The sequence below is a fragment of the Mobula hypostoma genome, chromosome 16 (genome assembly GCF_963921235.1).
Source record: "Mobula hypostoma chromosome 16, sMobHyp1.1, whole genome shotgun sequence".
Lineage (NCBI taxonomy): Eukaryota > Metazoa > Chordata > Chondrichthyes > Myliobatiformes > Myliobatidae > Mobula > Mobula hypostoma.
Genome location: NC_086112.1, coordinates 45444182 through 45471442, shown reverse-complemented (window position 1 = coordinate 45471442; position 27261 = coordinate 45444182). Strand labels below are relative to the sequence as shown.

At 39.3% G+C, this 27261-nt stretch overlaps 2 protein-coding genes across 5 annotated transcripts in view; one reads left to right on the top strand and one right to left on the bottom strand.

The window, feature by feature from the left end:
- Positions 1 to 27261, bottom strand: part of aopep (aminopeptidase O (putative)) — a 295893-nt gene that overhangs the window by 17212 nt on the left and 251420 nt on the right. Inside the window, exon 17 of one of the 2 annotated variants that reach the window (XR_010020603.1) lies at positions 8651 to 8742. The gene's annotated coding sequence lies outside the window, so the exon portion shown is untranslated. Of the gene's footprint in view, positions 1 to 7678; positions 8743 to 27261 lie in introns of those variants that run through there. The other variant, XM_063068850.1, reaches the window with a different exon arrangement.
- Positions 1 to 27261, top strand: part of fancc (FA complementation group C) — a 181488-nt gene that overhangs the window by 151003 nt on the left and 3224 nt on the right. For all 3 annotated transcript variants that reach the window (XM_063068860.1, XM_063068859.1, XM_063068861.1), the window contains exons 10-14: positions 2387 to 2486; positions 3521 to 3590; positions 15050 to 15134; positions 22733 to 22901; positions 26990 to 27193. In XM_063068860.1, coding sequence (XP_062924930.1) covers positions 2387 to 2486; positions 3521 to 3590; positions 15050 to 15134; positions 22733 to 22901; positions 26990 to 27193 — 628 coding nt within the window. The remainder of the gene's footprint in view (positions 1 to 2386; positions 2487 to 3520; positions 3591 to 15049; positions 15135 to 22732; positions 22902 to 26989; positions 27194 to 27261) is intronic.

Here is a 27261-nt window from a genome sequence, read left to right as displayed (position 1 = left end):
AGTTTCCATGCCATGCAGTAATGCAGCATGTTAGGATGCTCTCTACTATGCAACTGTAGAAGGATGTGAGATTAGATGTGTATAGTCCACCTTTCTTCAGTCTCACCAGAAAGCAGCAGCATTGGTGACCTTTCCTGATTGGGTAGGACGTGTTCTGGGACTATGAGAGGTTGAGCGAGATGTACATTCCACGGAGTTTGAAACTACTCACCGTTTGTCCACTGCTGTATCACCAAATGTCCATTAGCCATTCCTCATTGGGGAATCACAGGTGGAGAATGTCGGCAACTTTAGATTCTTTGGTGGTGTCATTCCAAAGAACCTGTCCTGGGCACAGCACATAAGTGCAATTATGAAGAAAACAGGGCAGGGCCACTACTTCCCTAGAGGTTTGCAAAGATTCAGCATGACGACTAAAGCTTTGTCAAACTTATATAGATGTGTGGTGGAGAGTATTTGGACTGGTTGAATCACAGCCTGGTATAGAAACACCGATGCCCTTGAATGGAAAATCCTACAAAAAGTGGTGGATACAACTCAGTTCATCATAAGTAAAGCCTTCCCTCCTATTGAGCGCATCTACACAGAACGTTGTCGCAGGAAAGCACATCCATCATCAAGGACCACCACCCAGTTCATGCTCTCTTTTCGCTGCTGCCATCAGGAAGAAGGTACAGGAGCCTCAGGACTCACATTACAAGGTTTAGGAACAGTTATTACCCCTCAACCATCAGCTCTTGAACCAGAGGGTTTAACTTCACTTGCCCCATCACTGAACTGTTCTCATAACCTGTGGACTCACTTTCAAGGACTTTTCATCTCATGTTCTCAATATTTATTGCTTGCTTATTTATTTAATATTGCTCATTTTTTTCTTTTTGCGCGATGGTTAGCTGCCCGGTTGGTGCGGTCTTTCATTGATTCTATAATGGTTATTGGATTTATTGAGTAAAGAGATGTGTGTGTGGTGCGAGTTCTCCTGGAGCTGATGACCTTCTCCTTTGTCTTGTTGGCATTGAGAATGAGGTTACTTGCCGAGCACCAGGCCTTCGAGCTCTTCACCTCCTCCTTGTAGGCTCTCACATCGTTGTTGGTGATGAGCCCCACCACTGTCATGAATTTGGCATACTTGACAATGTGATTACTTGGAGAGTAATGTGTGAACAGATTGTACAGCAATGGGCTCAGCACGTAGCTCTGATGGACACCCTACTTGAGGACGATGGGGAGTGAGGAGAAGTTGTACATCCTGACTATCTGACGTCCAACGCCCAATTGACAGTGGTGTATTTAGACCAAGGGGTAGGAGTTTGTTCAGCATGATCTGTGGGACAATAGTGTTGAAAGCCCAACTGAAATCCAGAAACAGCATTCTGACGTAAGTGTCCTTGCTTTCTAGGTGTGTCAGGGCCAGGTGCATGACAGATGCTATGGCATCTGTTGTAGAGCAGTTCTGTCAGTAAGCATATTGATGAGTTCTCAGTGTGGCAAGAATGGAGTTTTTGATATGTGCCATTATTAACTGATAAAGCATTTCATGATGATTGGCGTTAGTGCCACCGGGTGGCAGTCATTTAACTCTGAAGGGGTAGAGCTCCTCAGTACAGGGAGGATGGTGGCGGATTTGAAGTATGTGAGTTCGGTAACCTGGACGAGTGAAGTGTTGAAGATGTCCATGAAGATGTTAGGGAGCTGGTGTGCACACTCCCCAAGCACTCGGCCTGGGATGTTGTCTGGCCTAGCCGCCTCGCTTTCATTACCTTTAAAAGTCTACCATTTTTCATATCGTGTATTTTCATGTCTGTATCAATAGAATTACAGCCAAATTATCAAGATAAAAATAGAACAGATGTCAGTATAACTCTAAACTCTAGATTATGCTTAGCCAGCACGTACTTGGAACAGCATGGTTTAATAAGAATAATACTAGTCTCCATTTGCACAGCTGTTTACCGTTTACACACAAGAATTATTTATCATAGAAAGTAATTTACAATTAGTTAAATTGATCAGATAAATGTATATTGATACACTGACTTTGGCAAGTGCATATTGATTTAGATTTGAAATGTACCAGTGTAAGCTATTCTCAATGGTATTTTAAAACTGATACCACATGAACTGTCTGTGACCTATTTTTCACATTGGGTCTAAAAGGCAGACATTGAGAAAATTCCTTGTCTCTTCACGCAACCACCCGAATTTAAAGAACAGGCAGCTGTACTGTTTACAATCACATATTATTATTCCTGCTTTTCTATGAATTACGACCCATTAGCTTTGGATATAAACAGGTTTATTGTCTTGCATGAATACACTGTTAACATCTGGATGACAGGCATTAATGTGTGTTAATTGTATGATTTTTGTCTCTTTAAATCATAAGGGCCATTCTATTGGAGACTGATGGACATCCAAAAATTATAACCATTATACAAGCATTTACTCGATGCTTTATTCAAGTTCTGCCGCAGGTGCAGACTCAGGTTAGTTGTTTTTAAGTGACTAAATGAAAAGGCCTTTTTACTGTTGAAAACATTTCATTGAGTTATTGACAGGTCTTGTAAATTTAAGATCATGGTGTCTGGTACAGAAGTCATTATTTATATATTGAGTTACAACAGGTTATTTAACTAAAGGTGCAGCGTAGTCAAGTCTAAGTATCACATGGTTCCAGTGAAGGCCACTGGAATGAAAAAAGATATACTTCTTCCAGTTATTTCTTTTTGGCTTCAAATATGCCAATAGTTACATTTCTATTGTGGCTTAAAATCTGCTAGGAGTTGACGCAAATTGTGTCTGGCCTCTTTCTGGTCCAGTATGATTTAATGTCAGGCCATTAACTTTGATATTTTAATTAAGAAAATGGTGACTTTTAAGAAAATTATTTTTTATTGCCCATTCATTTCAGTTATAAATAGTGGTTGTGAGCTGCTACCCTAATTTACTGTATTCTGACAGTAAAGTTAAGTACTTTTGTGCAATTGCTAGGTCACTTTTTAGGAATGTTTATAATCAACTGCATTGGATGGTACGATATTGATTCACTTTCCTCTCTGATGAACATTAATGAACTAGTTGGATTTTGACATTATTCCAGCAACATTATTTTTCATTGATTCCATTTATTGATCAAGTTAGCTATAATACTTACAATTCTGGCTGATGGTCTTTTAGTTCTGATTTTTTATTATTATCAGTTAATAAGATTTTTAGAAAATATATACCGATGTGTTCATGTGTTAAATCTAAAAATGATTTTTGCAGTGTAAAGTTCCTACAGTTTGCATTTCTTTGAATGTAAATTGTAGAGCTTCAGGATAAAAAAAACCTTAACAATCAGGTTACTAGTATGCTAGGCCATTTGTTTTGTTATTTCCCCATCAAAATTTTAAATAACTAATGAGAAATAATTATTGTGCATTTATCATCTTTATCGTCATGTAGAGACTCACTCAGTAAACATGCAGTTCTTTTCAATGTGTCTTTCTCATTTTCTTCCCACATCCACATCGTTAAGATGCCACTGAAACTCTACTTTCCACATAATCAGCAATCCCTTGTGGTAGCACTACTGACAGATCCATCAGGTAACTTTTGTTTGCAATTTAAAAACAAATAGCTCTTTTTGTTTTGAAATCATACCAATATTATTTCATTCTATATACTCTGGTTTGATAAACTAAAAATATTTTATCAATTCTAGCATCCTTTTGAAAAGGATAAATTCAATTGACAATTAATCAGTGGGCAATTATTGTTATGACCCAGAAAACTTCCCTTTTCCAAATCATGTATGTTACAGCATCCTTTTTCTATAATTTCTGATTAAAAATTTATTACAGTAGACATATGATAATCTTGTTTTACCTGATCAACATATGGTGGATGAACTGTAAAATAAAACCTCACAAGAAACAATTGACTTGAAAATTGAACCTGATGGGGAAGGTATTTTTTATCTTCAGCTCCTGATAGTAGTTTACAAAAGGCAGGTGCTAGCCCATTATAGAACTCACTCAATTTTCATTCCATTGCTTTCAATTTACTTGCAAGGTCACCACAGATATAGTAAAGACAAAATATGCATTACATTCATTCCTCTTCCTATAACTTGCCCTCCTTTGAATTTATTTATTCTGTTTATTTTGGTTAAGCTACACATTATAATCAGAGTTGGAACATTTTTCCCATTAGATGTAAAAGTTATTGTATTCAATGCATGACAGGTCATGTAATCTGTATGAGGTGTCTTCATCAGATCTGGGAAAGAGAAAACGAGCCAGTTTGATCTACAGAAAGAGTAGGTGAGGAGATATATAAGAAGGGATATGGCAAGGTGAGGCTAGGCTTGCCCAAGTGATTCCAATGTAGACAGAATTCTATGTTGTTATTCTAACAGAGAGAGAGAAAAAGAGAGATGTTGAGGCTTTGAAATGCAGTGCAGGGCTGTGGCTGAAGTAAAAAGGGGAAAATTGGAATTGCCTGGCATATCAGGTAGTGTCTAAGGAGAGAGAAAAACTGAGTTAATATGACCAATGAATAGCTTTACAACAATCCTAACCTGTTCTGAGAGAATTAGAAAAAGTGAATTGCCCAAAATTGTTGAATTCAGTACAGATTTCAGAAGGGTGCAATGCACGCAAATGAAGATGAAGGACTGTCAGTCAAGCTTGCATTGGGCTATGTTGGATAATGCAGGGGAATTGATGTTCAAAAAGGGAACCAATATCATCCCTTCTCATTACACGTTCCAATGCATCTGTAGGAGATGCATCATTTGCTCTAATGTCCTATCCTTTTCTGCCATCAGGGATGCAAATAAGTGAACCAGTGATTCATTTGAACTTCTGTCAGTCATTACACACAAAACCTCTCTGGTCAAGATAGCACCTGCTTATAATGTTCCTTCGGTTGACATCTTCCAGATAGATCACGAAACCTTATATTTCACTTCTTTTATGTCCTTTACATTTGCTTTTCATCTTGGATGTGATTCTGGAACTGCTGGAGGCCGTGATTTGCTCTTTGTAGATTGTTTGCCTGTTCTAGCACTCTGCAGTCTCCCAGAGGATACCAGGAGGCAGAGGCAGTGTGCAGGAACCTTACAGCAGGCAGGCTGCAAGCCGATGTTCGACACCATTTTGCCGATTAAATCTTCCTTTGTTCGCCGATTAAAGAGGCGAAGGAAATTGAAATATCAAGGTGAATGCAGAAGCTTGGAGATCGCTCAGGTGCTTCAAAACACCGCAGTCTCTGAGAGGATTCTGGGAGTCAGAGACAGCGTGCAGGAAACTTGTGGTAAGAAGCCTGCAGGACGGGGCGCCAGCCATTGTCTGACTCCATTTCGCCAATTAAAGTGATGAGGGAGATTGAAGCGGAGGCGAAAGCGGAGGGTGATCGTCACCTGCCTGTATTTTGATCATGCTGCTACAGAGAGGGAAGGGTCTGCCACTGGGCACGGAGAGTGCTCGCCAGATTTTCTGCATTTTGGGTGTGGACTTGGACTACAGACTTTTTCCCCCAGTCTTATAGTTTTTCATATCATGGGTTTTTCACCCAATCTTTCTTGTTTTATTGTGCGGAGAGGTGGATTTGGGGATTGATGTGGCTATTCCATTTTGTTTGGCTCTTTTGTGTGAGAGGAAGGATTTGGGGTTCGATATACCTGTCCATTTTGTTTGTTTTTTTGTGCAGGAGGAGAGATTTGGGGGTTGGTGTTCCTGTTCTGTTTTGTTTGTTTTTGTTTGTACGGGAGAAGGGATTTGGGGGTTGAAGTGCCTGTTCCATTTTGTTTTTCGTTTTGTGTGCAGGGGAGGGGGATTTTGGGGGTTGATGATCATGCTGCCTTTCTTTACTGTCTTGGTTTTATGACTACGCAGAGAAGAAGAATTTCAAGTTGTATACTTTAATAATAAAACGAACCTTTGAAATGCTGGAGGAACTCAGCAGGTCAGGCAGCATCTATGGAAAAGAATAAACAGATGATGTTTCAGGCTGAGACCCTTTATCAGGACAAGAAAAAAAGAGATTAGAAGTCAGAGTAAGAAGTTGGGAGGAGGAGAGGAAGAAGTACAGGGTAATAAGTGTTAGGTGAAATTGAGAGAGGAGAAGGGTGAAGTAAAGAGCAGCAAAGTTGAATGGTGAAAGATAAAGGGCTACGGAAGGCGGAATCTGATAGGAGAGGACAGAAGGCCATGGAAGAAAGGAAAGGGGGAGGAGCACCAGAGGGAGGTGATGGACAGGTAAAGGGGTAAGGTAAGAGAGGGAAATGGGAATGGGGGGTGGTGAAAGAGAAGCAGTGGGGGTGACAATTCTGGAAATCTGATAAATCAGTGTTTCAAGGATTCTTCAAGGATCAGGCAATGCTGAAGTAGTGTAATAAAAACAGAAGTTGCTTTGTCAAAGCAATACACACAAAATGCTGGAGGACCTCAGCAGATCAGGCAGCATCTATGGTAAAGAGTACAGTTGATGTTTTGGGCCGAGACCCTTCATCAGGACTGGAGAAAAAAGATGAGTAGGCAGGTTGAGAAGCTGGGGGGAGGGAAAGAAGAAATGCAAGGTGATAGTTGAAACCAGGAGGGGAAGGGTAAAGTAAAAAGCTGGGAAATTGATTGATGAAAGAGATAAAGGGCTGGAGAAGAGGAAATCTAATAGGAGAGGATAGAAGGCCATGGAAGAAGGAAAAGGGAGGAGGAGCACACTAGCCATCATCATTCAGGGTATTCGGTATAGCAGTTGTGACATTATTTTGTATATGCACTTGGAGTACTTGTACAGTTTTAGTCGTATTTCAATCAGGGAAGGACTTGGCTAAAATGGAAAGAATGCAAAAAAGGTTTACGAGGATTTTGCAAGGACTAGAGGGCCTGAGTTATACTGGGTTAGTTCTTCATTCCTTAGAGTGTAGGAGAATGGGGGGGGGTACCTTATAGAAATGTTTAGAATTATGTGAAGCAAGGGTAAGATGGACAGTGAGTCTTCTCCCCACAGCAAGAGAGTCCAAAATTATGTGAGAGAGGAAGGAATTAAAAGGGATCTGAGAGACAACTTTTTCACACAGCGGGTGGCGAGCATATGAAATCAGCTGCCTGAGGAAGTGGTTGAGGCATGTATAATAGTATCATTTCAGAAGTACTTGTATATGTACATGGAGGGACAGGGCTTAGAGGGATGTGGGCTGGATGCATGAAGCTGGGACTAGGTGGGAGGACAATATGCTCGCATAGACTTGTTGGGCTGAAGGGCCTGTATCCATACTATTTTGCTTTTTGACTATTGCCTCTCTGACAAAGTCTTTGACCTAGAACATCATCACTCTTTCGGTCCCCACAGACGCTGTCAGATCTGTTTGTTTCTATTACAGCAGCTGCATTTTTTTTTAAATTTTCATAAGCAGTGCTCCAGCATGTTATTTATATGGTACTATGCTTTACTACATTTTTATATAGCTTGTCATGAAGATGTGTCCACCTGATTGATGAAATATCATACATTGTTCTATGCATACCAAACAGAAATACTATAAAGAGCTGAGCCCAGATTACACCATTTGATAGCTGTTCTCCAGATACCATCAGGAAGAACAATGGGTGATGTTTGTAGGTTGTTAATGTGCCCTGAACTGATGGGTGATTTCTTGCACTCTATTCCAAAATGCATGTAGGAGCTCAACAGCTTTTGGCTATTTTCCTGCATCATCCTATTCCTTTGAAGGAACACTGCAATTAAATTTTCCCCAAGTTGGCAATTTATTTCCTTTTATGCATATAACAAATTCCCTATTGAAACTCAACATTAGAGATCTAAAAGAAAGTCTGTGGTGACTTAGTCACTTTGATTAAACTTGTTCAATATCAAGCTAAAAGGCTGTGCTGAGACAAAAATAAAACGATTTTTATACAATGAAATATATCGGACAACAATATATAAATCAATTATTCTGGTACAATATATCACCAAACAATATACGAATGACAGCATTTAATCAAGTGAAGTCCTTTTCATTATTTTTGTTAAATCAGCTTCATTTTTCAAATTTGTTTCCTGGTGATCTGAGCCACTTTGCGAAGTTATCCTAATGCCACAAATTATCAGAGACTAAACATTCAAATAAACTGAAGCTCAAAAATAAGGTCAATGTAAAAGGGAAAAAAGGGGGAAATAATGACTTTTAACCTAATCAAACAAGATACTACAACTGTTTTCTCAAATATGCCTTTGGGGCTCTCCATGCACATTAGGATACCCTTTTCTTGACACCAAAATTGACTTCTGAGATCATTCTTGTGAACATTTTCTGCACCTCTCCAAGGCTTCAGGGTTTCATCACTGATTTTCCTCTTTTCTCTCAATTGTCTAAGATCCTAACAGGAGTATTCTGAAGAACCACTCAGGGCTGCTGTCTAATTCAATTAGATCATGGCTGATCAATAACTTCTGCATTGGCCTCATCCCTCCTTCGGTTCAACAGGTTGTGTAACAAACAAATTATTTTCCATGTTACGAGTTTTTCTGCCACCTCCCCCACCCCAAGAGCTTTTGCAGTTTCTTTGAGTCTCATTTTCATTGTGTGGCTGACACTCAGCAACCTTTCATCCTTGCATCCCTCATGGGGCAGCTTTGCTCTCAGCTACCTAGAGCCTACCTGCAAACTCCATTCCAAAGCTGTACGTGTCTCTCGCTGCTTTTAAAAGAACCAAAGCATAAGAAATTGCCAGTTGTCATTCCTAATGATCCCTGAAACAAACAAAGAAAAGAGAGAAAAGAACCTTAAAATTATAACTTAGACTATTAGAAGTGAAATCAGTGAGTTCTTTTTCACCCAACTGCTGGTGGAAATCTAGAAAATCATCTTTCCTGAGATAATTGTACTGAATCAATTGAATCTTTCAAGGCACTAAAATATTATGGAATTTGTGAAGATTTATCCATTACATTTTTGTAATTAATCATTTCTACACCAAGACACCCATTTATGTAGAATATGCATGTAGTATGAAACCTGGAAGGTATCTGAATTGTTTTATGGGTTTTCCTATTGGTATTAGTTCATTATTGCCAATTGATATTAACATTGGTTTATTATTGTCACGTGTACCAAGACACAGTGAAAAGCTTGTCTTGCATACTCATACACACCAAATCATTATACAGTGCATTGTGGTAGGACAAGGTAAGACAATGACAATGCAGAATAAAGTGTAAAAGCCACAGAGAAAGTATAATGCAGGTAAACAATAAAGTGCAAGATCATCATGAGGTGGATGTTGAGATCAAAAGTGCATCTTATTGAACAAGAGGTTCATTCAAGAGTCTGACTACAGTGAGACAGAAGCCATCCTTGAGCCTGGTAGTATGCACTTTAAGGCTTTTGTATCTTCTGCCCAATGGTCAAAGAGAGAATGTCGAGGGTGGATGGGCTCTTTAATTATGCTGGCTGCTTTACTGAGGCAGAGAGAAATTTAGACAGATTGCATGGAGGGAGGCTGTTTTCCGTGATGGGCTGAGTTGTGTCCACAACTCTCTGCAGTTTCTTGTGATCATGTATAGAGTAGTGGCCATACTAAGCCGTTGTGCACCCAGATAGAATGCTTTCTATGGAGCAGCAATAAGAATTGGTAAGGGTTGATGGGGTCATGCGAATTTCTTTAGTTGCCTCAGGGAGTAATGGTTCCTAAGTTGGTAGCTTTCTTGGCGATGACATCAACTTGGTTGGACCAGGATAGGTTAATGTTCAGGCCTGGGAACTTAAATTCTCAACTTCAGTACTGTTGATGTAGACAGGATTGATGGAATTCCTTTTACACAAGGGTACCAAGGAAAATGGAATAAATCAGCCATGATAAAATGACAACAGGGCCTAGTGGTCCACCCCCATTTCCATGTATGGATAAAGCTTCCCACAGAGACTCGGGTCATTTTTATGTATTCATTTATTAGTACACCTTGCTGATGATACATAGATAATCAAATTGATAAAATAACAACAGTAAAGCAAAGAAAACAGAAACAAAAGATGTGGAGAAAAGACAAACAGAATTAGTCACTTGTAACTTTTATGCTCTGCTGTGGATTGTGCTAAAATCAATTCAAATGTCTTCCAGGTTTATGCTTCCATACTCCATGTATGCATCTTCCGCTTGAACAGATTTTGAACATAGAAATGATGGATGAATATAAAAAAGGCTGAGATGCAATGCATAATTTTATACTGAACTGCTACAACTTATTTTAGTGTCTGGCAAAGTTCAATCATATAGGGTAGGATAATCAATGTAATTACCCACAAATCATTTTATATTGTGCCCGTGTATTAGTAGTGTGCCTGTCAGAAATACAAGAGAAAGCAAAAGGAAATGACTAGATATGCAAGATAACACCCAACTGTCTTTTTAGGTGAGGGTATCTGAACACACTGGAACAACTTGTTCAAGAACAATACAAAGTTCCTTGCATACATATAAAGTAAAAGTTATCATTAAGGATGGCAAGCTAAATATGGTTATCATTGTAATCAGGTTGTTTTATTCGGTCGAACAACTCATCAAAAACCAATTCAGAAAATGTTCTAAGATCCAATCTTTTTCGATCAGTTAAATGATTAAGCAGCAAGATTTAAACATTATTGAAATTCAGAAAATGTACCTAACATTTCTCTGAAGAAATGTATTGCTATAAAGACTAACTTGAAATATTTTCTATGGACAGCTCTAGTATGTTAATGAACCATTACAGTTCGGGATCAAACAATAAAATGTGTTAAGGCTTCCACCATTTACAGCTGTTACATTTATGTGAACAAAATTTACTTATGTTATGCAAAGATACCTCACGAGTGATGAAATTAGCACTGCAAATTTATAGTTCTTTTCATTAAAATTATTTGCTGGTTATAGCAAATACCTTTTTTGGTATTTCTGAAGGAAAGCTGTTCACTCTATAGTTCATACATTAAAGCACACTGAATGTAAAAACTAAAATATGCGAAGTAAATCTCATTAAGATGCACCTAATATAGTAAAATGCAAGGATAGGATAGCATCTATTATATTAGCTCTCTCCTGTTCAGGACACCACTGACAAATGGCTGAATGGGAAAGGGATACAGAATTAATGTACAGACAATTGGAATCTTAAGGTCAACCATGCAGACCAAATGGCAATGCTCTACAAAGCAGTCACCCAATGTGAACACCAAAAAGCAATCACTTAGGGAAACACAAACAAGAGCAAATCTGCAGATCTGGAAATCAAAGTAATACACACAAAATGTTGGAGGAACTCAGAAGGCAAGGCGGCATTCAAGTTGATATCATTCAAAGCCAGCCACAGCTGTCAACCACCTTTCAGTGATGCAAGTTTAGTCTGGAATTGTCACTTTGGATGTGAGATGGCTTTCTGGTGGTCATATCCTGAACCTCTTGTATTTCACTTGGTCACCAGATACAATCACCACTGATCAGGTCCTCAGCAGATTGTGGATCTCAGGGCTTCTGGTTGGGGAAAGCTCTAAATGATTTTGCGGGAACACACTAAGCTATGACTGACTTTATAACGTCCGTGACAACAGTGGCATGTTCGTTCAGATCCTCTGATGAGTCCTTGAAAATGACCCAGTCCACTGACTTGAAGTTGTCCTGTAGCTGCTCCTCCACCTCCTGCAACTACCACTTTGTTGTTTTTACTTCTGGAGCCTTGCTATTTAGTCTCTGCCTGTATGCAGGTAGGAGGAGGACAGCCAGATGATCAGATTTTCCGAAGTGCAGTCAAGGGATGGAATGGCAGATATTATTTATGGTGTGTTGAGAACCCTGGTACTGCGGGTGATATAATGATGATAATTGAGTGGAGGTCTCTTTGAGCAAGTTTGATTGAAATCTCCAGGAATGATTTGAAAGGTGCCTGGGTAGGCTTTTTCTTGTTTGCTAATACATTGAGTGCTTGCTTAACAGCTGCCTTTGGCGATAAGTAAACCGGTCAGAATCACTGAGGAGAATTCTCTTGGTAAGTACAGTAGAAAGGATGGCACTTAATCATTAAATGTTCCAGGTCAGGAGAACAAGAGTGTGGCAAGACTGTTATGTTCAAGCACAAGAAAGAGTTTATCATGAACCACAGATGCCACCTTTTGTCCCTTTCGAATCAGCAACTTGGACCATCTGGTGGATAGAGAAGACCTTAAGTCTGACCGCCATATCTGGCTTGTCTGGAGTGAGCCATGTCTCCATGAAACAAAGAATGCAGCAATCCCTCATTTCCTTCCAATACAGCAATCTTGCTCTTAGATCCTCTATCTTGTTCTCCAGTGACTGTACATCTGCTAACAAGATACTGGGTAGAGGAAGTTTCACACCCCACAGTTTTAGTCTGGCTTGGAGTCCTCTCTTCCTTCATCTCTTCCAAACATAGCGATGGACCTTCGTCTGTTTAAAGGTGCTGTACCTGCATTCCTGATAGTCAAGTCTGCCAAGTCATTCAGGATATCGTAAGATTGCTAGTTCATTTAGATGGTTTGAAAGTATGTTACTTAAAGGGAAAGCTGTAGATTGCAGGGATAGTCGTTTAGAAGAAGCATATCTAGAAGCTTTGTGAGTTTCCCACAAAACTACACAGATATGCATAGAACAGATCAAATCAATGTTCAAGGTGGGAGATGATTTCCCCATCACGCCTAGAGTCTGACAGTGTTGTCTACTCTCCTCGTCTTGTTTGTTTACTGCAAAGAGCCCATCAGGAAGGACAAGGACAAGGGCTGATGTTGACAGGCAGTGGAGGCACTGAAGTCAAACCCTCCCAGTGCACAGACAATGTGCTCAGGTGCGTAGTCAGTTTGCATATTGATCAGCACCTGTGCCCAGTTTGAGCTGGCATTGCGGTCAGTGTCAACTGCATTAAGATCATGGCTATGCTCTTCAGTAACTGACCCAACATCCCCTTCACCTTTTGGTCTGACTTACCTGAAGTTGCTGGGGATCTGGTTAGGAAAGGCCGAGTCTAAGACAAGGATTAGCTGGAGTGGACTGGCAAAGTTAATCAAAAATTGGGTCTGTGGAAATGGTGTTCTCTGTCATTAACTGGGAAGTATTTGGTTATGAGTGATAAGCTCTCAGCCTTCTGTACTTGGCACAGGTGTGACCTGTCCCCTGTTACTGTGCCTTGGCAACAGCCTGGGACCTCTTCCAGTTCATCAGTCAGTCCAAGATAGAGCGGGTCTGTGGTTCACATTGTACAAATACCCAGAGAATGGGGGCAGATTGTACCCAATGTTGCCCTCATCCTGATGACCACCTTCATTTGTGGCTGTATCATGTGGTGTTACATGATGCTGTAAGTATTTGGGCACCAGGCGTCACTATGTGCTGAGGGTCTACCTGTCCCTGGTGTTGCGGAAAATAAGCCTGGCCCCGTTATACTCAATATCCGAGTCAGCTAGACGCTGCCTCACTACCTGTCCCTTGTGAAAGAGTACTTTGACTACAAATCCACAAGCGGTCATCGTGGAACATTCTGCAGACATTGCAGGAAAGAGATGCTATGGATTTTGTGGGCTTGTTCCCTGAACAAATGGTCTAATCCATCTGGCAGAATGTGGAATTGACAGGTCTGACCAACAAGCACCAAGACCTCACTCGGCTGGTGGTAAGAGGGAGAATCCTAGTCAGAGGTTTCTTGCACAAGCCAATATATCATACACAATTATTTAAAAAATCAAAAATATTGTCCCAAAGCACTCCCATCTAACTCTTCTATGAAGTTATGACCATTCCAAACTCTGCCCATGTGTTAATTTGTACTAATCTCTTATATCCATCGCCTGTGTTTTCAGTGATGTATATTGTCTCCTGGATTAGTAACAGCTCAATTTAAAATTTCTCATCCTAATTTTCAGATCCATCCACAGTAACTCCCAATTCATCACTAATTTCTCTTGTCTTCTTATCTATCTGAATTCCTCGTTTTCATTATCCCATTATTCATAGTTGCACCTTCAGCTACAAATTCTGGATTCTCTCCCTTAAATCCCACTGCCTTTCCACTTCCCTTTTTTCCGCTATGATGCGCTTTAAAACTTGTGTCTTTGACCAAGCTACCATTATCTAAATTGGAGCTGCGGAATGTGACTCAATATCAGATTTTGTTGATAATCATCTACTAAGTGCATTTTGGCATATGTTGAATATAATCTGATGTTATTTTTCTGTTACTTGCATGTTTTGTAAAGTTACTAGTATTGACAAATGTGAAAATAACATTACCATTTACTCTCTAAAAATCCTCCCTTGAACATGCCTACTCATTATGAATCATGACACACTTGTTCTTTCCCACCAAGATCATTGAGCAAATCTCTGTCATATAACTCTGCATTCCATTTGTCTTGACTACCTTCTTGGGTATTGCGTGGTGTGATCTTGCCCCTATCACAGTACCTCGATCATTTTGCAACCCTCCCCACATTTCATCGCTGGGTCGTTGGCAGTTGTGCTGTCAGCCAATTGAATCATACTTTCTGGAATCTCTTCCCTACACTTCCCATTTCTAAATTTGCTTCTTTCAGAACCATCACAGCTTCCCTCATTAACCAAACTCTGGTAGTTTGTCATAATATTTCTTCACTCTATGGCTCTGTATAAAATTTTGTTTGATAATGCCTTTATGAAATGCCCTGGGATGTAGCCTAGTTACCATAAACACTGTTCCGTGGAGAGCTCTAGGTATGAGCATGCACTCTGTAAATTCTGGGTGGATAAAGTCTTGGATGGTATACTCTTTTATGTTTTTAGGCCCCAGTGATTTCTTGGATGTTGTTGTTTATTTGCAAACTGTTATCTATTCCACATTCAAGTGTTCCGACTGAATGTTACTCTATTGGAGGATGGTACTCAGTTAATAAATCCTTTTACTAAACATCATTTAATATCTCCTTCTTGGGTACTTTTCAGTTTTATAGTTCCAAATTATTTAAATTAAACATGAATTAATTGGTTGCATGTTTCCATTATTAGTTTGTGTCATATAAAACAATTTCTCAAAAAAAATGCAGATGTTTCGTCAGCAGCCTGGTGCCAGCACCTAACCACTGTTGTTCAAATGCTGAAGAAGATTGTGCAAGATGAAAAAGTCAAAGGGTGAGCTTGTTACCTTGCTATAAATCTTTTCAAACAAAACTTCTGAAACATTTTCAAAGAAGCCTTTATTTCTGTCTCATAAGTCAACACGAGATTTTTGTCCATGATTAAGCAGTTATTAGTGTGGTAACAAGACACTGCTGGTTGAAGGTCATATTTATCTCTTTCAAAAGTCAGTTTTCTAACCTTTCACATCTGTGGGTTGAATAGTCTCCCTGGCTGTGATTTGAGATCTTAATGTACTTGTGTACTCGTTTTCTTGGAAAACAGCTGTAAAATTTATCACATCACAGAATTTAATCCTGTCTGTGCAAAGGTTTAGTTGTTATCGGTCAGAACTCAGCATTGTATTAACAAGGTAACAAGTTGCCAAGTGACAGTTTACCATTACATTCTTGCAACATGCAACAGAATTGCCTAACTTTTCTCTGCACAAACAGTATGGTCTTTAATTAGATTTTTTTTAAAATGTCTCATGAAGACTTATGATGAAGATTATTATGTATCATGTTGCGGTTAATATAAGTGGACCTTACAACTTGGACTTGGCCTTCAGGTGAAATATACAGATGATACCAAAATAGTAATGTAGAATATGCTGAGCTATACATTATTATTTTCTGGCAGAGTGATATTTCAAATCATAGAGGTTGCAATGAAATTGACTAAGAATTGACCTTTTTAGCATTTTACTGTCATATAATCAAAAATATGTTCTGCCACATCTCAGACTTAGCAAATCCATTTAACTCAACAAATTGCTGAGTTGTAGAAAAATCAAATTTATCAGCTTGGATATATGTGGACTGCTTTCTTTCAATGCATTAAGGACAGAGTTAGGACTTTATTTGAAGTACTTGAGACCACAGAAACTTGGGGAAATTTAGAGTCAGATAAAGACAAATCAGAACTGACTCAAGGGAGTTCTAGTCTAGTATGTGCTTCAATTATTTATGCACTGCAATACAAATGTGCAACTAATGGAATCCCAAGTTAATGATCGTATGCAAAAAAAAAATTAGAGTCTTCATAGCCACAGACTTAAGAACTGTATAAGCAACCTAAACTGGCCTTTCTTAATGTTGGTTGGGGTCAGCCATGGATGTTGCATCCTAGATGTCTACGTTCAGTCAATACGCAAACCAGAGCAGTACGATAAAGACAGCATGCTGTTGCCCATGCAGCAGGCTTCCTCTTTCCATGCAGCTAATGAATCAGAAGGAAAGGCAGAGCCTGATACAGTTTGGCACCAGTGGCATTGCTGGAGTTTCCAGTCAGCGTAGAACTTAAAGAAGGTCTGTCTTATGGACTCCAGCTCCGGATTTTTTTCTTGGGGTTTACTCCTGAAGCCTTCCCCGTGAATGAATATAGAGGTTTGAGATCAGAGCTTTCCTTTCCCAAGATAAGCTGTTGATGAGCTCCATCTACCTGAAGCGTCTGGTTTTAAGGCACCAGTATCCTAAACCCCCTTTGCCCATTCTCCTGTCAGTAGAAACCGTTCTGTTGGGTTTAGCAGCTAAGCCACATGTGAAGGCCAGGAACTGGACTTACTTTTCAGAGGCTATTTGAGATGCACACCATTGGGTGCATCTAATAGGTAGTGGGAGCTTATCCCCAGTACCAGCCCCACCACCCCATCTATGACAACCTTAAGAAACCCCTTTCTTAACAAAAATGTAACAAACGGAGAAGGAGATCACTTAGCTCCTTGAACCCGCTCTATGATTCACTTAGATTATGGCATCACAAACCAATGATGTGACTTGATTTCTCTATCCTTTGATTCACATTAAGTCCAAAATTTCATTCATTTTTTCTTTAAATATAGATTTCACCAGGCTAGAGAATTCAAAACTCTTCATAACCCAAATGAGTAAATTCTCCTCAGTTTGGTCATAATTGATTCTGGGATGACAGTACTACCCCTTCCTAATTATACATTGTCAAGCCATGGATAAAAACTTGTCAATCCCACTTGGAATCTTACATTTCAATGAGATGAACTCTTTATTTTTCTAAACTCCAGGGAGTATAGATCCATCCCATCAGTGTTTCTTTAAGGGGCAATTCATGTACTGCATCTGCAGAAATGTCCATTTAATCTCTCCTCCTCATTTGGATGCTAAAGCCGAGACAGCCAGAATCACAAGTATAGTATCAATTCCAAAGAAGAAGCATACAAATTAGCCAGAGAAAGTGGCTCACCTGAGGACTGGGAGAAATTCAGAGTTCAGCAGAGGAGGACAAAGGGCTTAATTAGGAAGGGGAAAAAAGATTATGAGAGAAAACTGGCAGGGAACATAAAAACGGACTGTAAAAGCTTTTATAGATATGTAAAAAGGAAAAGACTGGTAAAGACAAATGTAGGTCCCCTGCAGACAGAAACAGGTGAATTGATTATGGGGAGCAAGGACATGGCAGACCAATTGAATAGTTACTTTGGTTCTGTCTTCACTAAGGAGGACATAAATAATCTTCCAGAAATAGTAAGGGACAGAGGGTCCAGTGGAATGGAGGAACTGAGCGAAATACATGTTAGTAGGGAAGTGGTGTTAGGTAAATTGAAGGGATTGAAGGCAGATAAATCCCCAGGGCCAGATGGTCTGCATCCTAGAGTGCTTAAAGAAGTAGCCCAAGAAATAGTGGATGCATTAGTGATAATTTTTCAAAACTCGTTAGATTCTGGACTAGTTCCTGAGGATTGGAGGGTGGCTAATGTAACCCCACTTTTTAAAAAAGGAGGGAGAGAGAAACCGGGGAATTATAGACCGGTTAGCCTAACGTCAGTGGTGGGGAAACTGCTGGAGTCAGTTATCAAGGATGTGATAACAGCACATTTGGAAAGCAGTGAAATGATCGGACAAAGTCAGCATGGATTTGTGAAAGGAAAATCATGTCTGACAAATCTCATAGAATTTTTTGAGGATGTAACTAGTAGAGTGGATAGGGGAGAACCAGTGGATGTGGTATATTTGGATTTTCAAAAGGCTTTTGACAAGGTCCCACACAGGAGATTAGTGTGCAAACTTAAAGCACACGGTATTGGGGGTAAGGTATTGGTGTGGGTGGAGAATTGGTTAGCAGACAGGAAGCAAAGAGTGGGAATAAACGGGACCTTTTCAGAATGGCAGGCGGTGACTAGTGGGGTACCGCAAGGCTCAGTGCTGGGACCCCAGTTGTTTACAATATATATTAATGACTTGGATGAGGGAATTAAATGCAGCATCTCCAAGTTTGCGGATGACACGAAGCTGGGTGGCAGTGCTAGCAGTGAGGAGGATGCTAAGAGGATGCAGAGTGACTTGGATAGGTTGGGTGAGTGGGCAAATTCATGGCAGATGCAATTTAATGTGGATAAATGTGAAGTTATCCACTTTGGTGGCAAAAATAGGAAAACAGATTATTATCTGAATGGTGGCCGATTAGGAAAAGGGGAGGTGCAACGAGACCTGGGTGTCATTATACACCAGTCATTGAAAGTGGGCATGCAGGTACAGCAGGCGGTGAAAAAGGTGAATGGTATGCTGGCATTTATAGTGAGAGGGTTCGAGTACAGGAGCAGGGACGTACTACTGCAGTTGTACAAGGCCTTGGTGAGACCACACCTGGAGTATTGTGTGCAGTTTTGGTCCCCTAATCTGAGGAAAGACATCTTTGCCATAGAGGGAGTACAAAGAAGGTTCACCAGATTGATTCCTGGGATGGCAGGACTTTCATATGAAGAAAGACTGGATGAATTGGGCTTGTACTCGTTGGAATTTAGAAGATTGAGGGGGGGGTCTGATTGAAACGTATAAGATCCTAAAGGGATTGGACAGGCTAGATGCAGGAAGATTGTTCCCGATGTTGGGGAAGTCCAGAACGAGGGGTCACAGTTTGAGGATAGAGGGGAAGCCTTTTAGGACCGAGATTAGGAAAAACTTCTTCACACAGAGAGTGGTGAATCTGTGGAATTCTCTGCCACAGGAAACTGTTGAGGCCAGTTCATTGGCTATATTTAAGAGGGAGTTAGATATGGCCCTTGTGGCTACGGGGGTCAGGGGGTATGGAGGGAAGGCTGGGGCGGGGTTCTGAGTTGGATGATCAGCCATGATCATAATAAATGGCGGTGCAGGCTCGAAGGGCCGAATGGCCTACTCCTGCACCTATTTTCTATGTTTCTATGATCCCAATCAGAATGATAAAAGAACATTTTCAAAATCTATCTTATCTGCAAACTGCATTCCAAGCTCTAATCCTTATTTCTGACACTCAGATTAAGATTAAAACGCCCCTGCAGTTAACAGCCAAGCACATGCAATGTACATTTTAAATCTGCTTTCCACTTTTTAAACTGTCTCATGTTGTTGAGTCTTAATTAAAATTTTAACTGTTAAATCAACTTGCATTTCAAATGTATTAGACCAACAACACAAAGTATGTCTTATTTATACTATGTATCTAAGATTATTATCTTGGTCAAACTATTCAGTCGGGTTTCCAAAGTGACAGTCAGTAAAGACTGTGTAAACCCAAGTTCAACCAAAGGTTCACACAAACACTCCTTCCTCAGAAGTATATCTGTCAGTTCTAATTTTTTGCAATAATAGGAATTTGTAACTCTCCACAAAAGAAAATTTAGAAGAATGAGGGGGGATCATATGGAAACCTATTGAATGTTGAAAGGCTTAGATTGAGTGGATATGGAGAGGATGTTTCCTGTGGTGGGGGTAATCCAGGACCAGAGTGTACAGTCTCAGAATAGAGCAGGGGTTCCCAGCCTAGGGTCCATGGGCCCTTTGTTTAATGGTGTTAGTTCATGGCATAAAAAAGGTTGGAAACCCCTACGATAGAGGGACGTCAGTTTAGAACACAGATGAGAAGGAATTTCTTTAGCCAGAAGATGGTAAATCTGTGGAATTTGGTGCCACAGGCGGCTATGGAGGCCAAGTCATTGGGTGTATTTAAGGTGGAGGTTGATAGGTTATTGATTAGTCAGGCCATGAAAGGTTACCGGGAGAATTCAGGAGAATGGAGTTGAGAAGGAAATGGATCAGTCATGATGAAATGGTGAAGCAGACTTGATGTTGGCTGGAATATATAGACTGGATGGAGAACTGAAAAAATTTCTTCCCAATCCCACTTTTCTTTATTTAGCATTTTCTTTTACAAATCCATAATTAACTAGATGTACAGTCCTTAGTTTGTTGGTGGTCTGTGATGTTAATACTCCAGCTGTGAATAAGTGAAGATTTCAGGATATACATGGTGATGGAAGTATATAGTACTGTAGATAGACTGATAGCTTCTCTTCTTAAAACATTGTTAGTAGTATAAAAGAACATGCATTTTATAAAGTGCCTTTCGGAGCCTCTTTTCCAGTGCTTTACAAGGACTAAATCTAAATTTTAAAAATATTGGTTAAAGGGTTTTGGTAAATTAGCTAAACACAGTAACAACATCGTACATTTCGTCTGGGTAACTCCCAACCTGATGGCATGAACATCAATTTCTCAAACTTCCTGTAATGCACCCCCCTTCACTATTCCAATCCCCTTTTCCTTCTCTCACCTTATCTCCTTGCCTGCCCATCACCTCCCTCTGGTGCTCCTTCCCCCTTTTGCTTTCTTCCATGGCATTCTGTCCTCTCCTATTAGACTCCCCCTTCTCCAGCCCTGTTTCTCTTTCACCAATCAACTTCCTGGCTCTTTGCTTCACCCCTCCTCCTCCTCCTCCCAGTTTCACCTATCACCTTGTGATTCTCCCTCCCCTCTCCCCACCTTTTAACTCTACTCATCTTTTTTTCTCCAGTCTGGCTGAAGGGTCTCAGCCCAAAATGTCAACTGTACTCTTTTCCATAGATGCTGCCTGGCCTGCTGAGTTTCTCCACCAATTTGTGTGTGTTGCTTGAATTTTCAACATCTGCAGATTTTCTCTTGTTTGTGACGGTAAAATTCTGTTAATTTAAGATTTATATTTCAATATTCTGTATATTTCCAATTAAAATTTTTACCTCAACCAGAGTACATTGAAATCTACTCCCAACATCATAATGACCATTTCTAAAGATGTGAATGTAGGGTATGTGAAAATTGAACATTAATTTGGCCTGATCACCTCAAAATAAACAATAATAAAAAAAATGTGATTTCAAAAATCTGACTGAACTACAGCTGTCTCCTATATCTTAGTCTTAATCTACTGGTCAGCAGTGATCCCTGCCCTCCTATATACTTCTGAGACCAACAACATTCATTCCAGAGAAACCAACCAATGTTCTCTCAAAATCCACTATAAAGGATACATGTACCAAAGTCAGTGTCATCCACCAGGCCAATATTCCTAGTATTGAAGCAACACTCCCAACATGCTGGAAGAATTCAGCAGGTCGGGCCGAAACGTCGACCAATCTTTTCCACGGATGCTGCCCGACCTGCTGCGTTCCTCCAGCGTGTTGTGAGTGTTGCTTTGATCCCAGCATCTGCAGAGTATTTTGTGTTCCTAGTATTGAAGTCCATTTGTTCAATTGCCTTACATCAGACTCTCAAAGCAGATATTCAGCTTTGCAATCTATAATGGGATGTGATTACCAGGTAAATGAAGAAGAGATTTAAGGATGTTCTGAAGGCTTTGGAAAAAAATGCAGCATCCTTGCATTGACTCCTGAGTATCTCTGACCATCCATCCAAAGTGAAGAATGAGCATTGAGAATGACACTAAGAACAAATCTCCCATCATGATGTCAGAAGCACAAACAAATGTTGTCTACCTGACCTGTCAGGTGTCTCATCGACTTTGTAATACAACATGCAGCTCCCACATTGGCTTTTTTCCTTCACCTCAGAACACATCAAAAACTAAGGTTCTGTTTAATCTATTAGATGCATGTCAAAGATCCCAGGGTATTATTTCAAAAAGGACCATGAAAGTAATTCCCAAATACCTAGGCAATATTTATCCCTCAGTCAAGTCCTAAACATCGATTAGTTCATTATCACACAAATTAATTGATATTTTTCCTACATTTCAATATTGACTACAAAGAATCCCAAAGTTCTTTGTTAGTTGTAAAAAGGTTTGGGACAGGCTGTAGTCAAAAGCGTTACTTTTTTTTAACTACCAGTACAAGAAGAAAGACTTTATTTAACATGTTTCTCTCTTACATTGTTCAAAGTGCCATTCTTCAATGAGCCCATGCAGAGTCTTGCTGCATTGTTCAGTGGTAGCATTTCTTATGGAGGGCAAGGCTTTCACTTATTCCAGTTGAATCAGTTAGATTGTCTTCCTATTGAGGTTCACTCAGTATATGCAGCTTTACAATTTCATAAGAATTTCCTTGTGGGAACAAATTATAACAAATGTCTTCTTCAAGCTGATCTGGACAAACAACTCTGTACAACACTCTGCAATATGGTGACCTGCAAGATTCCTAAGTGATGACTACACCACCACCAGATGAGCACCGATGTTCAGCATATTTAATATCTCGGAAGAATTCGTACTGAAATGAAAGGGGGAGATGTAATGTTATCCGAAATTTCATTTATTGATTGAAAAAGTGTTATAAATTGATTGTGTTTAATTTACTTTTAGTGCTAACTCTTAATGTCTTTATGTAGAACCACTTCAAATCTCTTTGAAAACTGGTTTTTGCTGGTTCACTGTGGAGACTGGCTAAATGTTGCCTTACAGCAGCTGATGACAGCAGATGACTTCTCCGAGGTTCTGTGGCTTTTGTTGTTCTACAATAAACCACTTATGAAAGACCAAGAGGAGAAACAATTACTGGTAAGTTTCTCCCAAATCCAATACATATGATAAAAATTGTATATTTTAAATTACTTTTCTCAAGTCTCCCTGCACCATTCCAGAGGGTGGACGGTTGAATGCACCTCCAATATATAACTTTTTAAAACTTGCATCAGTGAAAAAGTACAAAGAGCATTTGGATAAGTATGTATTATCATCTTTCCTTTGTTTCCCCTATTTCTACCCCAACTATTGAGATCTTAAAATAGCCAGCTGAAGGAAAGATCGTGTGTAACAAAAACTTTAAAAAATGTTATGTACATTGATCTGCAAAAATCTTTCAGTAAATGCTATTTAATATTGAAGGCACTTGTCATTCATAGAACAGAAGAATACAGCACAGGAACAGGCCATTCCGCCCACAATGTTGTGCCGAACCAGCTGAAAAGCAAATAAAAACAACACTAATCCCTCCTACCTGCACAATGTGTATATCTCTCCATCTTCCTTACAGGCATGTGCCTATTGAAACGTGTCTTAAAAGCTTCTATGTACTTGCCTTTACCACCACACCAGGCAGTGCATTCCAGACATCTACGACAGTCTGAGTGAAAAAACATACCCACTGAACCTATCCTCTCTCACCTTCAATGCATGCCGTTTGGTATTAGACCATTCAACCTTGGGAACATACTCTCTGTGCCTTTCATAATCTTGTAAACCTCTATCAGATCTTCCCTCAGCCTCTGGCACTAATGTGGAAAAAAACCCAGAAAAATCTAGATACAACAATAAGAAAAGATTACAGGTGCAATTGTGAAATTATATAGAAAATGCTGGGCAAATTCAGGTGATTAATCCCAAATAATTCATCTCTGCATTTATCAACTTGCCTTAGAATTACTCTTTTCCCTTCACTGATATCCTTTTCCACGTTCTCCTCAACCTCTCCCTGTGGTGGCTATTTTTCTTGGCCTTCAATGTTGTTGTATCAGCTTCTTCCTGTCATGCTCAACGTGTACAGCGTTCCCTCAGGAATATAACTTGGCAGTTTGGATACTATGCTTAGAATTTTTTCTTCAATATATAACACTGCCACCAGAATTGCCCCTGTATTGTTTACCTATGATTTATTTCAAATTAGCATAACTTCTCTAATTTTCAATTCAGCCTCTCAGGAAACTTTCATTTTGTTTAATCTACTCTTGTTAAGGTCTTGCTGAACTGTCTTATCATCTTTTGACGAAGTCTGCATTTTTCACATCCAAATTTATTTTATTTTCCAAATAATATGATGAAATTGTCTTCCCATTTCTTAGATCTTCCTTCACAATCTTTGCTGTGCAATTTCTTTGCAGTTGTCAAAAGTCTTTTTTGGTATTAAGGGGATCAAGTACAGACAACCAACATTTTTGAGTTAAAAGATCTGTCATGATCTTACTGGATGGCAGATCTAGTTTTGGGAGCTGAATGGCCTATTCTGTTTCTTTATGTTCAGTTTTCTTTAGAGCTGACAGCCCCTTCCAACTTAATATTGTCCAGATGTACAGAATCAAAATCGGTTTCTCAACAGTATATCATCAATACAAATTGTGGATAAGTTTTGTCTTGCAACAAGTCAGTTATCCATTACTATATTTTGCGTCACTTTTAATTATTGAAATCTAAAAGTATTTCATTCACATTGCTCATTGGTCAAGCAATTATACCCCTATTGTAATTTGTTACGATTGTGTTTGGGTTTCATATATACTCTTTTATTAGGGATTTATTTTTCATGTTATTGTTGCTAAATTGACAAGACATAGCCAGAATTATGACTATAGGGTTACAAAACAGTACTACACACTGTAGGAGCTTTTATTCTTTTCTATTTTTAACTGTAGTTATTTTTCAGATAAATAACTGATTTAATAAATTTAGTATTGGCAAGCTGATACTGGTCTATGAAACTTGTTTTTCAAAAAGAGAAGCGGCGGGGGGGGGGTGGTATTCTTGCCGGTGTTTCAAAAAAAAAGATAGCTTTAGAAATAGTAAAAACTCTGGTTATCTCTGACAAAATTTAGTAGTTTCTGCAATGGTTTGTGCAGATGGAAAGGCAGCAAATGTTGTCTTCCTTATCACCCCCAACCCCCATTTTCAAAGGGAGAGAGAAATTTACTCCCCTTGTGACCTTACATCACTGTCTTGGAAAATGCCGGAACCTATAATAAAAGATAGGGAGACGTGAAGACAATAATGATTGAGAAGAGTCAACATAAATTTCTGAAAAGGAAATTGACTGTTCTTTGAGGATGAATCCAATAGAATGGACGAGGGGCAACTAGTATATACATTATAGTGTACCTGGATTTTCATAAGGCTTCATAAAGTCCTGCACAGGTGGTTGATATAAAAGGATACAGTACCTACAGCACATGGAATTTTGTGTAATATATTAGTGTGGATTTGCAGTTGGTTAGTTGATGGAAAGCTAATAGTAATAAATGGATGTTCTTCAGTAGGCAGGCTGTGGGTACTGAGATACTGCAGCATTTGATGCTTGGGCCCCAACTATTTTGGGTAGGCGGATTTATTTTTTCAGGATAGCTGGGAAAATCTGATGTGGAAAGGTACCTGGGAATTCTTGAATATAGGTCTTTGAAAGCTAACCTGCAGGCACACTATTTAATTAGGCACGGTGGCCTTAATATAAAAGATGTCTTAATGCTGTAATATTGGGCCTTGCTGAGACCATTATCCAAGTCCCGTACAATTCTGGTATCCTTTCCCAAAAAAAGGATTTAATTTCCACAGAAGGAGTACAGATTCATCAGACTGGTTCCTAGAGTGAAGGACCTATGATCAAAGTACAGATTGAGGAGGCAAAGTTTTTTTTTCTGTAGCTTAGATGAACTTGGTATCTTCATTAAAAATTACAAACTTCTTTGAGGGCTTAACAGGATAGACTTTGGGGAAATGCTACCCATGACTAAGTCGTCTAAAAATAAGTGTTATACTGCCAATTTAAGGGAATAAGGAATTTCTTCTCTTTGACTTTGAGGAATAGCAAATTGATGTGATTCTGTATCTTTGGAGGATTGAGAATTCAAAAAGAATAGAATTATAGATATTAAAAGGATTAAGGGTTAGGGCAGATAAATGGTGTTTGAGTATTTAAATTTCTACAAGTCATAATCATATTTAATTACAGAATAAGTTTGAGAGGCAGCTCCTTTTTTAAAAATAAACCAGACTTCATGACAAGTTATAAACTATAGTGGGGGGGGGGGGAAGAGTGGATTTTGTACCATGAACTTGGAAGTGCAGAGAGTGAAGCTAGATCAAGTGAAGCATTTCTCCAGCATGCAATCTTTAAAGGATGAATTATATTAGAATGATGAAAAGGCAAAGCAAGACCATGAGGGTTGTAAGTAAACTTCATCATAAGTACCCATGATCTGAATCACTGGGATTTTTTTTACTGTCACTATACATTGCAAGTTTTTGTTTGCAATCTGTTCTGACAGTTCATTTCATATATAAGTAAATCTAAGTAGTAAAAGTGTTATAGAGAAAGAGTAGCGCAAGGTAGTCAAATAAAATGCATATCAGTCATCCAGAATCCATCAGCTTTACTAGAAAAAGACCAGTCTTTCAAAATAAATATTTAAAGCTGCCTTTTTTGTGACTGCCCTCTGGCAATATTTTGGTTAATCTTTACAATCAAGCTGAATGAGGTATTTCATCAGTTCAGTGAAAATGCATTGTGATAAAACACTCTTGCTGTGACTGTAATGTTTTTAAGTGAACTTCTGATGGAATCTTGTGCTCTTTTCCCACAATATAAATGCTGTCCACATCTGTTAAGGGGCTTTCTTCCACCTCCTTTCATGTTGCGAACACAAGATTTGGCACTGTGCCCAGTGTAGTTAATTATTCTGCTGAGCCAGATTTCGAGTCACAGGGATTGTAGTCCCTACATCAGTACAAGTGCATGAATCCATCATATTTTTAAAGGATAGTTGCCTTTCACAATTTCAAGATAGTCCATGATGATTTATTTTGACTTGTTAGAATTCATTGTTGAAATAACCTATTATTTACCATTTTTTTACAACTACGTTCATCTTTCTTTAAATATTCAGGAGGAGCTGAAATTTGTGTACAATCAACTAAAAGTTCTCAGGAACAAAACAGACTTGAATCCTGAAGATGTGCAAACTGCATTAGTTACCAACAATGTCTCCATAAAAGGAAGTCATCTGAAAGATCTAATCAATCAGCTTCTTGTGAGCTTTCTGTTGTTTACAGACAGTGGAATGGGAATAGCAAAGGATTGTGTCCAACTTGTGAGTACTGGAGGGAAAGGGGGTGCATGAGGGAGGGAGAGTGAGGGGGTGGGAGGAAAAATAATGAA